Here is a 14,983-nt window from a genome sequence, read left to right as displayed (position 1 = left end):
GTTTTTTTCCTCATCAATCTACACACAATACCCCATAATTACAAAGCAAAAACAGGTTTTTAGACATTTTTGAAAAATGTATACAGTACCAGTCAAGAGTTAGGACACACCTAATCATTACAGGGTTTTTCTTTATATTTACTATTTTCTACATTGTAGAATAATAGTGAAGAAATCAAAAGTATGAAATAACACATATGGAATCATGTAGTAACCAAAAAAGTGTTAAACAAATCAAATATATTTTATATTTGAGATTCTTCAAAGTAGCAACCCTTTCCCTTGATGACAACTTTGCACACTCTTGGTATTCTCTCAACCAGCTTCATGAGGAATGCTTCTCCAACTGTCTTGAAGGAGTTCCCATATATTGTGAGCACTTGTTCGCTGCTTTTCCTTCACTCTGCGGTCCAACTCATCCCAAACTATCTCCATTGGGTTGAGGTCGGGTGATTGTGGAGGCCAGGTCATCTGATGCAGCACCATCACTCTCCTTCTTGCTCAAATAGCCCTTACACAGCCTGGAGGTGTGTTGGGTCATTGTCCTGTTGAAAAACAAATGATAGTCCCATTAAGCCCAAACCAGATAGGATGGCATATCGCTGCAGAATGCTGTGGTAGCCATGCTGGTTAAGTGTGCCTTGAATTCTAAATAAATCACAGACAGCGTCACCAGCAAAGCACCCCCACACCATCACACCTCCTCCATGCTTCACTGCGGGGACCGCACATGCGGAGATCATCCGTTCACCTACTCTGCATCACACAAAGACACAGCTTTTGGATCTAAAAATCACAAATCTAGACTCATCAGACCAAATGACAGATTTCCACCGGTCTAATGTTCGTGTTTCTTGGCCCAAGCAAGTCTCTTTTTCTTATTGGTGTGCTTTAGTAGTGGTTTCTTTGCAGCAATTCGACCATGAAGGCCTGATTCATGCAGTCTCCTCTGAACAGTTGATGTTGAGATGTGTCTGTTACTTGAACTCTGTGAAGCATTTATTTGGGCTGCAATCTGAGGTGCAGTTAACTCTAATGAACTTATCCTCTGCAGCAGAGGTAACTCTGGGACTTCCTTTCCTGTGGCGGTCCTCATGAGAGCCAGTTTCATCATAGCACTTGATGGTTTTTGCGACTGCACTTGAAGAAGCTTTAAAAATTCATGAAATGTTCCATATTGACTGACCTTCATGTCTTAAAGTAATGATGGACTGTCATTTCTCTTTGCTTATTTGAGCTTTTCTTGCCATAATATGGACTTGGTCTTTTATCAAATAGGGCTATCTTCTGTATACCACCCCTACCTTGTCACAACACAACTGATTGCCTCAAAGGCATTAAGCAGGAAATAAATTCCACAAATTAACTTTTAACAAGGCACACCTGTTAATTGAAATGCATTCCAGGTGACTACCTTATAAAGCTGGTTGAGAGAATGCCAAGAGTGTGCAAAGCTGTCATCAAGGCAAAGGGCGGCTATTTTGAAGAATCTGAAATATAACATATACTGTACACTACCGTTCAAAAGTTTGGGGTCACTAGCAATTTTTTTGTCCATTAAAATAATATCAAATTGATCAGAAATACAGTGTAGACATTGTTAATGTTGTAAAAGGCTATTGTAGCTGGAAACGGCTGATTTTTAATGGAATATCTTCATAGGCGTACAGAGGCCCATTATCAGCAACCATCAGTCCTGTGTTCCAATGGCACGTTGTGTTTGCTAATCCAAGTTTATCATTTTAAAAGGCTAATTGATCATTAGAAAACCCTTTTGCAATTATGTTAGCACAGCTGAAAACTGTTGTGCTGATTAAAGAAGCAATAAAACTGGCCTTCTTGAGATGGCCTTCTTGAGACTAGTTGAGTATCTGGAGCATCTGCAATTGTGGGTTCGATTATAGGCTCAAAATGGCCAGAAACAAATAACTTTCATCTGAAACTCGTCAGTCTATTCTTGTTCTGAGAAATGAAGGCTATTCCATGCGAGAAATTGCCAAGAAACTGAAGATCTCATACAACGCTGTGTACTACTCCCTTCACAGAACAGCGCAAACAGGCTCTAACCAGAATAGAAAGAGGAGTGGGAGGACCCGGTGCACAACTGAGCAAGAGGACAAATACATTAGAGTGTGTAGTTTGAGAAACAGGCGCCTCACAGGTCCTCACCTGGCAGCTTCATTAAATAGTACCCTCAAAACAGCAGTCTCAACGTCAACAGTGAAGAGGCGACTCCGGGATGCTGACCTTCTATCCAGAGTTGCAAAGAAAAAGCCATATATCAGACTGGCCAATAAAAATAAAAGATTAATATGGGCGAAAGAACGCAGACACTGGACAGAGGAAGATTGGAAAAAATTGTTATGTACAGACGAATCAAAGTTTGAGGTGTTCGGATCACAAAGAAGAACATTTGTGAGACGCAGACCAAATGGAAAGATTCTGGAGGAGTGCTTGATGCCATCTGTCAAGCATGGTGAAGGCAATGTGATGGTTTGGGGGTCCTTTGGTGGTGTTAAAGTGGGAGATTTGTACAGGGTAAAAGGGATCTTGAAGAAGGAAGGCTATCACTCCATTTTGCAACGCCATGCCATACCCTGTGGACGGCACTTGATTGGAGCCAATTTCCTCCTACAACAGGACAATCACCCAAAGCACAGCTCCAAACTATGCAATAACTATTTAAGGAAGAAGCAGTTAGCTGGTATTCTGTCTATAATGGAGTGGCCAGCACAGTCACCGGATCTCAACCCTATTGAGCTGTTGTGGGAGCAGCTTGACCGTAAGAAGTGCCCATCAAGCCAATCCAACTTGTGGGAGGTGCTTCAGGAATCATGGGGTGAAATCTCTTCAGATTACCTCAACAAATTGACAACTAGAATGCCGAAGGTCTGCAAGGCTGTAATTGCTGCAAATGGAGGATTCTTTGACAAAAGCAAAGTTTGAAGGACACAATTATTATTTATATTAAAAATCATTATTTCTAACCTTGTCAATGACTACATTTCATATTCATTTTGCTATATTTCCTATTCAAACTCATTTCATGTACTTTTTCATGGAAAACAAGGACATTTCTAAGTGACCCCAAACCTTTAAACGGTAGTGCATACATATATATTTTTCTGATTTTTCAGGGGGTGCTACAGCACCCGCAGCACACCTACTTCCCGCGGTCTGCTGGTCTGTGACCACAAGACTTCAGAATACAGATGGTAGTACAGACATGTAGTGAGATAGACCATGATGCTCATCACATTTCTTAATAATGAAATGTCTGACCTATTGGGGATTCATTCCATCAACAATCTGTGTTAGATTATTCAGGTCTGTCAAGCAATGAATGTCCATTCACATGAGAGAATCAACCAGCTCTCTGGCTAAAGGCAATGGATTCTTATTTATCTCACTATAGTTTCAAAATAACATTAGATATAGAAAATCCAAGCATGTTTCTGTTTTTGCAGAAAGTTAGCTCATGAATGTTAGTCATGGTTAAGACTTCCAAATGTAATTTTTCATAAAAATACTTTAATAGATTTTCCCAGCATGAAGCCTCTGAATATATTCTTTAATGATTAATATTGTATAACATCAAATAGGCATGTACATTATGCTAATAATGCCTCTAAATACAAAATTCCAATTTCACATGAAACTTCTATTGTTGATGAAATAGTTTGTCATTTTCCTTTTGTTTTAACCCCCTAGAGCAAGGTTTCCAAAACTCGGTCCTGGGGCCAGAGAGTTTAATTGGAAAGGAAAGTCAAACTGTATTTACTTCCCCAATAATTAATGAATATTAGGCCTGTTTCTAGCTACAATCAGGGTTGGGTAGGTTACTTTCTAAATGTAATCCATTACAGCTACAAGTTACCTGTCCAAAATGGCTGCATGTGTTATAGGCATAATGGTTACGTTTTTGTTGGTGACACGTTGATATCTCGATTATTTCCAGCTATTTAAAGGGCAAATCCACAGTTGACAAAATAACAAAGCGGCACCCCACCTCTGTTTTGGTAAAGAGCTGAGGGATGGGGCTGGAGAAACGTAACCACTCTCAGATTAATAGACAGAGCTATGGATGCAAGGACCGACCATCCATGATATCAACATTATTGTTTAACCATGTTTTGAGGCTATACAGAGTTTGTTAACATTAACAATGTTTACAAACATTGGATAAAAATTATCTTATATTTTGGGTTCTCATATGGTGTGATAGTTGAACTAAGATCATGAGGCATGTATAAGTTATATTCTTCAAGAATCAATGGGTATATATAATTAATTTATAAGTCTAAAAATGGATGTAGCAACTACAGATTGCCCCTTTGTTTATCAAAAGTGTGCGAGTTTGAGCATGTGTCCATTAGGCCTGTGACACATTTTTTAAATTATCTGCACAAATTAGATTGAGCAATAAAATCCCCACTCGTGGTCTTAAATTAAACTTGTTTTTGACAGCATGGAGCAAAATACCATGGAGGAGTTTAGAAGGTACGAACTCACTCAAACTTTTATTCCATAGGCTCGGATCCGCACTATGCATGCAGCTGTTGAAAGAGCGCATTTTTCACTGGCTGTCCACTGGTCGCAAAAACAATGATTGATAGGCAGCTTAAACTTCTTCAATTGAACCATTATTGGGATAAAATACACATGTATATATTTGTGAACCGCCATCCACAACAACCACAATCCGTAAGGTGCAAATAGCTAAATGAGAGACCAGCAGTGTGATTCACATCAATGTCGCTTTGTAGATATCAATATAAGTGATATCCGTATCACCCATAGGCTACACCACTGCTGTCGTCCTGTTAAGCGTTTATCATAGTCCAAAATGTGTACACATATGCACAGCAGTTTTCTAGAATATTGGACCATTGGCTTTCATATTTTTCTAATTCTCAGTGCAGCTCAAGAAATTTCTCCAACACATTCAAATGAAAAGAGGACGTGTACTCACACTTTGTGCAGTTTTAATCCTTTCTGAATTAAAACAAATCCTAGAAGTAATCATACATTTTTTCAAAAGTAACTGTAATCAGATTACAGATACAGTTTTTTTTGTAATCCGTTACTCCCCAACCCTGGCTACGATCACGGTGAAAACATATATTAAAGCAGTTGTGATGGCTACATTTAAAAAGAGGGGTATCCCAGATTTCCAGTGCTACCGCGTTTATTTCTCAACTCCTAATATTGCGCGGGTGGCATTGTTTCAAAAAAATTCTATTAAAATGGAATTTCTAGCATTGTTTAGGAGCAACTGCAAAACAGGCAATGACATTTTAGTCATTTAGCAGACGCTCTTATCCAGAGCGACTTACAATTAGTGAGTGCATACATTTTTCATACTGGCCCCCCGTGGGAATCGAACCTACAACCCTTGCGTTGCAAGCGCCATGCTCTACCAGCTGAGCTACAGGAGGGCCAATATGACATACTTTGTCATTTCCAATTGAATAATAACCGCCTGGATGTTCTAAAAGCACTTTTATTGATTACGTTTTTTACTTAGTCAGTTGCATGTTAACCTCTTAAGGATCTGACTATTTTTTTCAATTTCACCTAAAATGATATACCCAAATCTAACTGCCTGTAGCTCAGGACCTGAAGCAAGGATATGCATATTCTTGATACCATTTGAAAGGAAACACTTTGAATTTTGTGGACATGTGAAATTAGCGTAGGAGAATATAACACATTAGATCTGGTAAAAAATAATACAAACAAAAAAACATGTGTTTACTATATATTTTTTTGTTCCATCATCTTTGAAATGCAAGAGAAAGGCCACAATATAATATTGCAGTTTAGGCGCAATTTATATTTTGGCCACTAGATGACAGCAGTGTGTGCCCAAAGTTTCTGATTGATCCAGTGAAGCATTGCAATAGTGGACTATTTTGTATCAAGTCTGCCCAAATGTGCTGAATTTGTCAATTGATACATTTTCAAGTACATAACTATAGAGAACATACATAAATGATATGGTAATACAAAATGTATGTTTACACACTCCCAGGAATGTCATACATGATGAATCATTAGCTTATACACTAACTTTCACACATCTAGGTGGCCGGGCCAGAGACAGCAGAGGTTCAAACTGTAGAACCCAGTTCCTACATTTTAATATAAAAATGTATTTCATCAAACAAAACTATGCTACATTTTATCTCTGGGACCCTTAGGATGACAAATCAGAACAAGATTACTGAATGTAAGTACATTATTTTGTCACGATTTAACTAGATACGAACCCAAATGCAGACAACTACACTGAGCCAGAGAAGGTTTAACAGGTTTATTTACAACGTGCAATTGTCCAGGTTTCCAAAAATAGGGGAAGAGCAAGTCCAGGTTTACAGGGAGGGTAACATATCCAGGTTCTGAGCAGGAGTGGTACCGTAACGTCCTAGTGTCCGTGGTGAGTCCAAAAGGGAGATCCGGTAGTGGAAAGCAGGGTGGTGGTGGTGGCAGGAGTGAAGCGGAAGCAGGAGTCAGGTTCCAATAATATGGTCGTCTTGACTATGATCTGACGATGAGTGGCAAGTTTGACCGGGTCTTTAAGGCTGAGGTGATTATGGTGAATGAGCTGCAGCTGGAACCCTGACTCCCGCACACCAGACTTCACTCCTGCAATCAAAACAGACAGAGGGGAGGGAGAGAGCAGAGAGAGAGCTACCTAGCAGCAGTAGGCCTAACATATTTACCTTCAGAGGTGAATGTATCAAACCAGTTGCCGTGATATGTTTTTTGTTGTTGTGCACTCTCCTCAAACAATAGCAAAGTATTTTTTCACTGTAATAGCTACTGTAAATTGGACAGTGCAGTTAGATTAACAAGAATTTAAGCTTTCTGCCCATATAAGACATGTCTATGTCCTGGAAAGTTTGCTGTTACTTACAACAGTCATGCTAATCACATTAGCGCACGTTAGCTCAACCGTCCCGTATACGGACACCGATCCGGTAGAGGTTAATTTAGTTTTGCAGAGCATGATGTGGGATGAGAGAGATTAATGCCAAAAATCAGAATGGAGTGTCCAAAAATAAAAAGTTGTTCACTAACAGTTTCATTGCAACTATTTATTTTAAAACAGAATGGAATATATTTATCTTAATAAAAAAAATTACGCTGATTGCTCTTTGATTGACAGGGGAAACAGAAAGGGGAAACAGCCCGTATAGGTAACATTTAGTAGATATAGTCTATTAGGCTAATTAGCTGTTACCAAACAATCCGCAGGAAGCTAATTGAGCTAGCTAAAGGGGAGTATTAGTAGTGGTTCTCTCCTTTCCTGGTGTCAACCTGAATGTGCTCATTCATCCAATTAATATATACAACTTTTTCTCTCTTTATGTTGCTTAGACCTCCCCTCTCCGGCCATCAGGGAGCGCCCTCCCGGCTGTAAGACTTTGTTTGTGGGCGGTCTACCAGAGAACGCCACCGAGGCGCTCATCGTGGAGGTGTTTGGCCAATTGGGTGAGATCATCACCATCCGCAAGAGCAAGAAGAACTTCTGCCACATCCGATTCGTCGAAGAGTTCACCGTGGACAGAGCACTCTTTTTGTCCGGTACGTTTCCTATTAAACATCATGCCGAGCTGTTGAATAAATGTCCCCCCGCTCCAGTTAGAGACCCTATGCAGGTCAATGAGAAGACAACTAGGTGTGTTGTGGAATATATGTCCCAGATACCCTTACTATTGAGGTAATGAGGAGACAACTAGTGGTGTATTGGAATAAATGTCCTGCCTCTCCAGATAGAAAACTTCCACTAGTTATGGACAGGAGAGGGTATTTTCTTAGCTACTAGACTCGAGCCACATCTTAAATCTCTTTCTTTATGCAAACTAGAGGACATATATCACAGCCTTACAAAGTACATTTAACACTGGCCTCTCTAATAATATCCTTTACATTATTTACTTTGTGATGTGTGTGTCTCAAAGTGTGATTGGGAGTATGTGTGTGTTCTGCCGTCTCCAGTGACTTGGCCTAGCTCTTCTCTTCAGTGAGACTGGAGAACAGGCCCATATATTATGCTCTGCAGGTTTGGCCATAAATAACAAGGCTCATTTCCCAACGCCCATCAGTCCTACAGGCCACCAGTCTATCACAGTTACAGCCTAGCGGTCCTATTAAATATTTAACCACTTCTGGGAGCCTGAAGCAGAGAGCAGACAGAAGTCAACCGCAAGCCCACGTTCATTTCTCTCTTTTGGGAGGACAGACATCCGTGACCACTCTCTGTTTTGCTCTCTTTACCCCCTCCCCTGAAGGGAGAGAGTGGTATGTGTGTGTGGTGTCTTTATGTTCATGCAATGCACCTGGGGTATCATTACAGAGAGAGGAGAAACACACACACATGGCCCAGACACACACCGATCATTTAAACCAATCAATTAAGAATCAAGCATTTAAAATCCACAAAGAGCCATTAGTGTAAATGAGTGGCACGGGAAAGAAAGAAAGAGAGAGCGAGAGCAGACAGAGAAATAGAGGTGAAGAGAAAGACAGAGAGAGAGGTGTTTGCAATGGTGTCACTAGAGAAGCAATTAGTCTCTTAAAGTCTCCTTTATGAATTTGTTTACAGAGAGTAGAGGCGTTTTCTACTGCAACCGGCCAAAGCTACTTTAGCTGGGATGCAGCTGTGACATAGGAACAAACCGATAAAAAAAGAGGAGAGACAGGTGTATGGGCAGATCATTTCAACCCAAATAGAGGATGTTAGGAATCAGGATAGAGATGCAGGTGCCTGACAGAAAGTGGTTTCTGGGTATTTATGGCATTTTACCACCCTTCACCTGTGCATTTAGCAGAGTGAAATGTCATCCAATTATGTTCCCACCTGGTTCTAACACATCGTCCTCCCCTCCATCTCTCACTCCCTCTCTCCCTGTACGCCTCTTTCTCCCTGTCCCTAACTCTCCCCCCTCTCTCTCCATCCTTCCCTCTCTTCCTGCAGGCTACCATATCCGTCTCGGGTCCAGTACAGACAAGAAGGACACAGGGCAGCTCCATGTGGATTTTGCCCAGGCCAGAGACGACCTGTATGAGTGGGAGTGTCGTCAGCGCATGTATGCCAGAGAAGAGAGGCACCGCAGGAGGATGGAGGAGGACCGTTTCAGACCCCCCTCCCCTCCACCCATCGTCCACTACTCAGAGCATGAGTGTAGCCAGCTGGGGAACAAGATCAAAGGTGGGTCCATGAGACCAGGGGATACACACACACACAGTACACACAATCTTGTCTGTCACAATGTACAGTGTTCCACTGTGGTCCTCCTTTGTGTTCAGTTTTGTTTTTTTGAGAAATCCTCCTGATACACTGCAGATGTAACATATACACAGGGAGTCAGAAAGCAGGTGCAGAAGGTGAGTTTAATAATAATAAACATGACGATAATACAGCACAGGAGACGCGTACTGAACGTAACCAAAACCAATACTGCCTGATGACAGAGGCTACTGAGGGCTATATGAAGGGAGAGTAATCAGGGTGGGGATGAAGTCCAGGTGTGCGTAACGATGGGGAGCAGGTGTGCGCAATGATGGTTGCCAGGTGTGCGCAATGTGGGTTGCCAGGACCGGTGGTTAGTAGACTGGCGACGTCGAGCGCCGGAGGGAGGGAGCAGGACTAGGCGTGACAGCAGAGTTTGATGTTGATATTGTTAATAAGTCTGATGACTCTGAGTATGAATCTGTCTCTGTGGATTTAAAAAAAAAGCTGTACACTGAAAAGCCCCATCCGCTGTGTTTGACTGATGGTTGTGTGTATGTGTGTGTGTACGCGCATGCTTGTATATGTGTTTACAGTGAGGGAAAAAAAGTATTTGATCCCCTGCTGATTTTGTACGTTTGCCCACTGACAAAGAAATGATCAGTCTATAATTTTAATGGTAGGTTTATTTGAACAGTGAGAGACAGAATAACAACAAAAAATCCAGAAAAACGCATGTAAAAAATGTTATAAATTGATTTGCATTTTAATGAGAGAAATAAGTATTTGACCCCCTCTCAATCAGAAAGATTTCTGGCTCCCAGGTGTCTTTTATACAGATAACGAGCTGAGATTAGGAGCACACTCTTAAAGGGAGTGCTCCTAATCTCAGTTTGTTACCTGTATAAAAGACACCTGTCCACAGAAGCAATCAATCAATCAGATTCCAAACTCTCCACCATGGCCAAGACCAAAGAGCTCTCCAAGGATGTCAGGGACAAGATTTTAGACCTACACAAGGCTGGAATGGGTTTCAAGACCATCGCCAAGCAGCTTGGTGAGAAGGTGACGACAGTTGGTGCGATTATTCGCAAATGGAAGAAACACAAAATAACTGTCAATCTCCCTCGGCCTGGGGCTCCATGCAAGATCTCACCTCGTGGAGTTGCAATGATCATGAGAACGGTGAGGAATCAGCCCAGAACTACAAGGGAGGATCTTGTCAATGATCTTAAGGCAGCTGGGACCATAGTCACCAAGAAATCAATTGGTAACACACTACGCCGTGAAGGACTGAAATCCTGCAGCGCCCGCAAGGTCCCCCTGCTCAAGAAAGCACATATACAGGCCCGTCTGAAGTTTGCCAATGAACATCTGAATGATTCATAGGAGAACAGGGTGAAAGTGTTGTGGTCAGATGAGACCAAAATCGAGCTCTTTGGCATCAACTCAACTCGCCGTGTTTGGAGGAGGAGGAATGCTACCTATGACCCCAAGAACACCATCCCCACCGTCAAACATGAAGGTGGAAACATTATGCTTTGGGGGTGTTTTTCTGCTAAGGGGACAGGACAACTTCACCGCATCAAAGGGACGATGGACGGGGCCATGTACCATCAAATCTTGGGTGAGAACCTCCTTCCCTCAGCCAGAGCATTGAAAATGGGTCATGGATGGGTATTCCAGCATGACAATGACCCAAAACACACGGCCAAGGCAACAAAGGAGTGGCTCAAGAAGAAGCACATTAAGGTCCTGGAGTGGCCTAGCTAGTCTCCAGACCTTAATCCCATAGAAAATTTGTGGAGGGAGTTGAAGGTTCGAGTTGCCAAACGTCAGCCTCGAAACCTTAATGACTTGGAGAAGATCTGCAAAGAGGAGTGGAACAAAATCCCTCCTGAGATGTGTGTGCAAACCTGGTGGCCAACTACAAGAAACGTCTGACCTCTGTGATTGCCAACAAGGGTTTTGACACCAAGTACTAAGTCATGTTTTGCAGAGGGGTCAAATACTTATTTCCCTAATTAAAATGCAAATCAATAGATAATGTGTTTTTCTGGATTTTTTTGTTGTTATTCTGTCTCTCACTGTTCAAATAAACATACCATTAAAATTATAGACTGATCATGTCTTTGTCAGTGGGCAAACGTACAAAATCAGCAGGGGATCAAATACTTTTTTCCCTCACTGTATATACTTGGTCCTCTGTAGCTCAGCTGGTAGAGCACGGCGCTTGTAATGCCAAGGTAGTGGGTTCGATCCCCGGGACCACCCATACACAAAAAAATAAATAATGTATGCACGCATGACTGTAAGTCGCTTTGGATAAAAGCGTCTGCTAAATGGCATATTATTATTATTATTTACTTAAAAATGGACAGCATAAACCACAGGCTTCCCCACTACCAGTGGTGTAAAGTACTTAAGTAAAAATACTTTAAAGTACTACTTAAGTATTTTTTGCGGGTATCTGTACTTTACTTTACTATTTATATTTTTGCCAACTTTTACTTTTACTTCACTACATTCCTAAAGAAAATAATGTACTTTTTACTCCATACATTTTCCCTGACACCCAAAAGTACTCGTTACATTTTGACAGGAAAATGGTCCAATTCACACACTTATCAAGATAACTTCCCTGGTCATCCCTACTGCCTCTGATCTGGCGGACTCACTAAACACAAATGCTTCGTTTGTAAATTATGTCTGAGTGTTGGAGTGTGCCCCTGGCTATCTGTAAAAAAAAAATAAACAATACAATTGTGCCGTCTGGTTTGCTTAATACAAGGAATTTGAAATGGTTTATACTTTTACTTTTATTTTTTATTCTTAAGTGTATTTCAAACCAAATACTTTTAGACTTTTACTCAAGTAGTATTTTACTGGGTGACTTTCACTTTTACTTGAGTCATTTTCTATTAAGGTATCTTTACTTTTACTCAAGTATGACAATTTAGTACTTTTTCCACCACTGCCCACTACTATAAACTGCTGAAGTAAACAAATATCACCTCCCACACAACTTGTACTTAAAGATTTGTGAATGTGAGGATTCCAGTAGGAAGTAGCTCAACATAATGTTGTGTTAATTAGTGATTATGTTAGCAGAGACAGTTGGCCTCATGCTATATTAGACCAAACACTTTTACACTTTCTCCATTAACTGCTACACAGAGCAGTGGCATTTTAACTGGCCAAGTAATACATGTTGCTTCTCTACTTTCAGTTTAGCTGAGAAACTGCTAGATGTGAAAAAGAGATGGACAGCCAGGCAGCAGCCTGATGTTTTAGTATCCACACATCTCTTCAACACATCCCTATGAACTTACTATATGTGGGTGTTGTGAATATTTGGGTCCTCGTCAAAGTCTGTTCTTTTGATAAGCCGCTAAGCTCTCTAGCTGTGTAGACTCATTGTATGAAAATGAAAGTGATAATTATATTCATCAGATGCCACAGCCTCACAGCTAAACGCTCATTTAGTCCAAATATGATTTTCTAATAGCCCTGGTCATTGTCAGTGACTGAGTAGTATTGATATTGACTGAGTATGTGTATTAATAATGGACTTGTAGTAACGGCCGTGGTGACTCCTTGCTGTCCCCAGTCCGCCTGGCCTTGCTGCTATTCCAGTTTCAACTGTTCTGCCTGCGGTTATGGAACCCCTACCTGTCCCAGACCTGCTGTTTTCAACTCTTAATGATCGGCTATGAAAAGCCAACTGAGATTTATTCCTGATTATTATTTGACCATGCTTGTCACTTATGAACATTTTTGAACATCTTGGCATGGTTCTGTTATAATCTCCACCCGGCACAGCCAGAAGAGGACTGGCCACCCCTCATAGCCTGGTTCCTCTCTAGGTTTCTTCCTAGGCTTTCGCCTTTCTAGGGAGTTTTTCCTAGCCACCGTGCTTCTACACCTGCATTACTAGCTGTTTGGGGTTTTAGGCTGGGTTTCTGTACAGCACTTCGAGATATTAGCTGATGTAAGAAGGGCTATATAAAATAAAATTGATTGATTGATTGAACTAGGGAGGACTAGTGACTGTGGAGAGCCTGGAAACCTACATTATATAACAGAGTAACAACACAGGGAGTTCTGGTTATGACAAGTTATGACACCTTGATTCAATATCGAAAGCAGAGATGGATTATTCATACAAATCATCTGATGTCCTGTGTGTGTGTGCGTGCGTGCTTGCGTGTGGTAGTAGATACCCATAGACTTCCAGTCATTGCGCTAGTTAGCATTGGCTCGCGAAACTACAGTACCTTTAACTTTCTTCATACTGGACACAGAGACATAAAAATGGTATCCACAAGTGTATCTGACTCATGGTAAATAGATAATGGGCCTCATTGCCAAAATCCCGAAGTATCCCTTTAACATTGAAAATCAATAACACTCTTGTCTCTTGAAATCAACATATCAGTCTACAACCCAAAACATGAATAACGCTAAACAACCACTGGTGTTCATACAAAGGCTTTTGAAACAGGATAGTCACATCGCTGCCATCCACTGCCCTGTAGTTAAGATAACACTTCTGTAACATAATATTTTGCTCGGAGACAAACTTAAGTGACTTTCTAGAGTTGAGGACAGATATACCATTAATTGTTTTATGATCGAGAAGTATGGGAATTGGTTTTGGCTAGTTAGCGGCTAGAGTATTTGCAAATATTGCTATCTAAGCTAGCTAGCTGGCGTGCTAACAATGTATTGTTCATGTCGAATCACCTTGCCTATTTCAAGGCTTACAGGCTTTCTTATTAATTATTATAATCGTATCAATCTTTCCTTATCTAACAGAACTAGACAGCTATTATTAATTTAGCTATCTGTATGGGACCTTATTTCTGAAGCCTGTAACACACAATGCCATAGAGTATGTAGGATTCATTGATGGGTTTCTTTTAAATTATAAAAGGTGTGTCAATATTTACATGTTATGGATAGTGAGATAGGGTGTGGGTAGTAAGGCTTTTTATGGAATGGTTCACGACAGATGAGGGCTTTCCATAAAAGGTAACAAGGCTATTACGAAATATTTAAGTAAAAATGCTGCCCACACCATTGACATTTTACACAGTGGTAAAGGTAGGGTGGTATTGACCAGTGTGGAGCACTGACACATCTGAATGTCTACTGCTTGAGTAGCAGCACCTGTTCCAAGAAGAGGTAACTTGGTGGTAAGAGTTGTTTCATGAACCTGTCCACTCTTCATCCATTTGGGGACATCCCCATCAGCATTGCACATTGGCATGCTTTATGTTGTTCTAAAGCTTTAGTGAACTGTCTGCATTGTGATTATAATCAAAGGAGTAGCTATATACTTTTGTTTCAGTTGACTCATTATTGGTAGTGTAAAGGAAACGAATCCTAAGCTAGCCAACACCACTGCAAACCAGACTCTGCTAACTACTGTTTCTAGCTAGCTACCGCTCAACTAATACAGCCTTGTTTTTCCCCCCAGTTTTGCCCAGAGTAAGAAAGAGCTAAAGTTCTGCCTGTGAGTTAAAAAGTTAGAAAATTAATGTCTATTTTCGGTCACACTTTATTTGGATAGATGCTCTACAGATGATCATACTATCAACAAACAATCTGTTGATATGCAACCACTTGCTGATGTTACGGTTAGGATTAGGTTTAGAAAAAGGTTTAGGGTAAGGATTAGGGCTAGGGCTAGGGTTAGGGTTAGCAGATAGTTGAAATGTTACTACAGATGGACTATCCAAA

The 14,983-nt window shown here is 40.9% G+C and overlaps 1 protein-coding gene across 1 annotated transcript in view; it reads left to right on the top strand.

Moving 5' to 3' along the window:
* The window catches only part of LOC121534880 (ecto-NOX disulfide-thiol exchanger 2), a 454,166-nt gene that overhangs the window by 333,487 nt on the left and 105,696 nt on the right, over window positions 1-14,983 (top strand). Inside the window, exons 5-6 of the mRNA XM_041841491.2 lie at window positions 7,384-7,590; window positions 8,984-9,217. Coding sequence (XP_041697425.1) covers window positions 7,384-7,590; window positions 8,984-9,217 — 441 coding nt within the window. The remainder of the gene's footprint in view (window positions 1-7,383; window positions 7,591-8,983; window positions 9,218-14,983) is intronic.

Source organism: Coregonus clupeaformis, chromosome 2 (assembly GCF_020615455.1).
Source record: "Coregonus clupeaformis isolate EN_2021a chromosome 2, ASM2061545v1, whole genome shotgun sequence".
In the NCBI taxonomy this organism is placed as follows: domain Eukaryota; kingdom Metazoa; phylum Chordata; class Actinopteri; order Salmoniformes; family Salmonidae; genus Coregonus; species Coregonus clupeaformis.
Note: the sequence above shows the minus strand (reverse complement) of the source record. Positions and strands in the feature narration are given on the sequence as shown.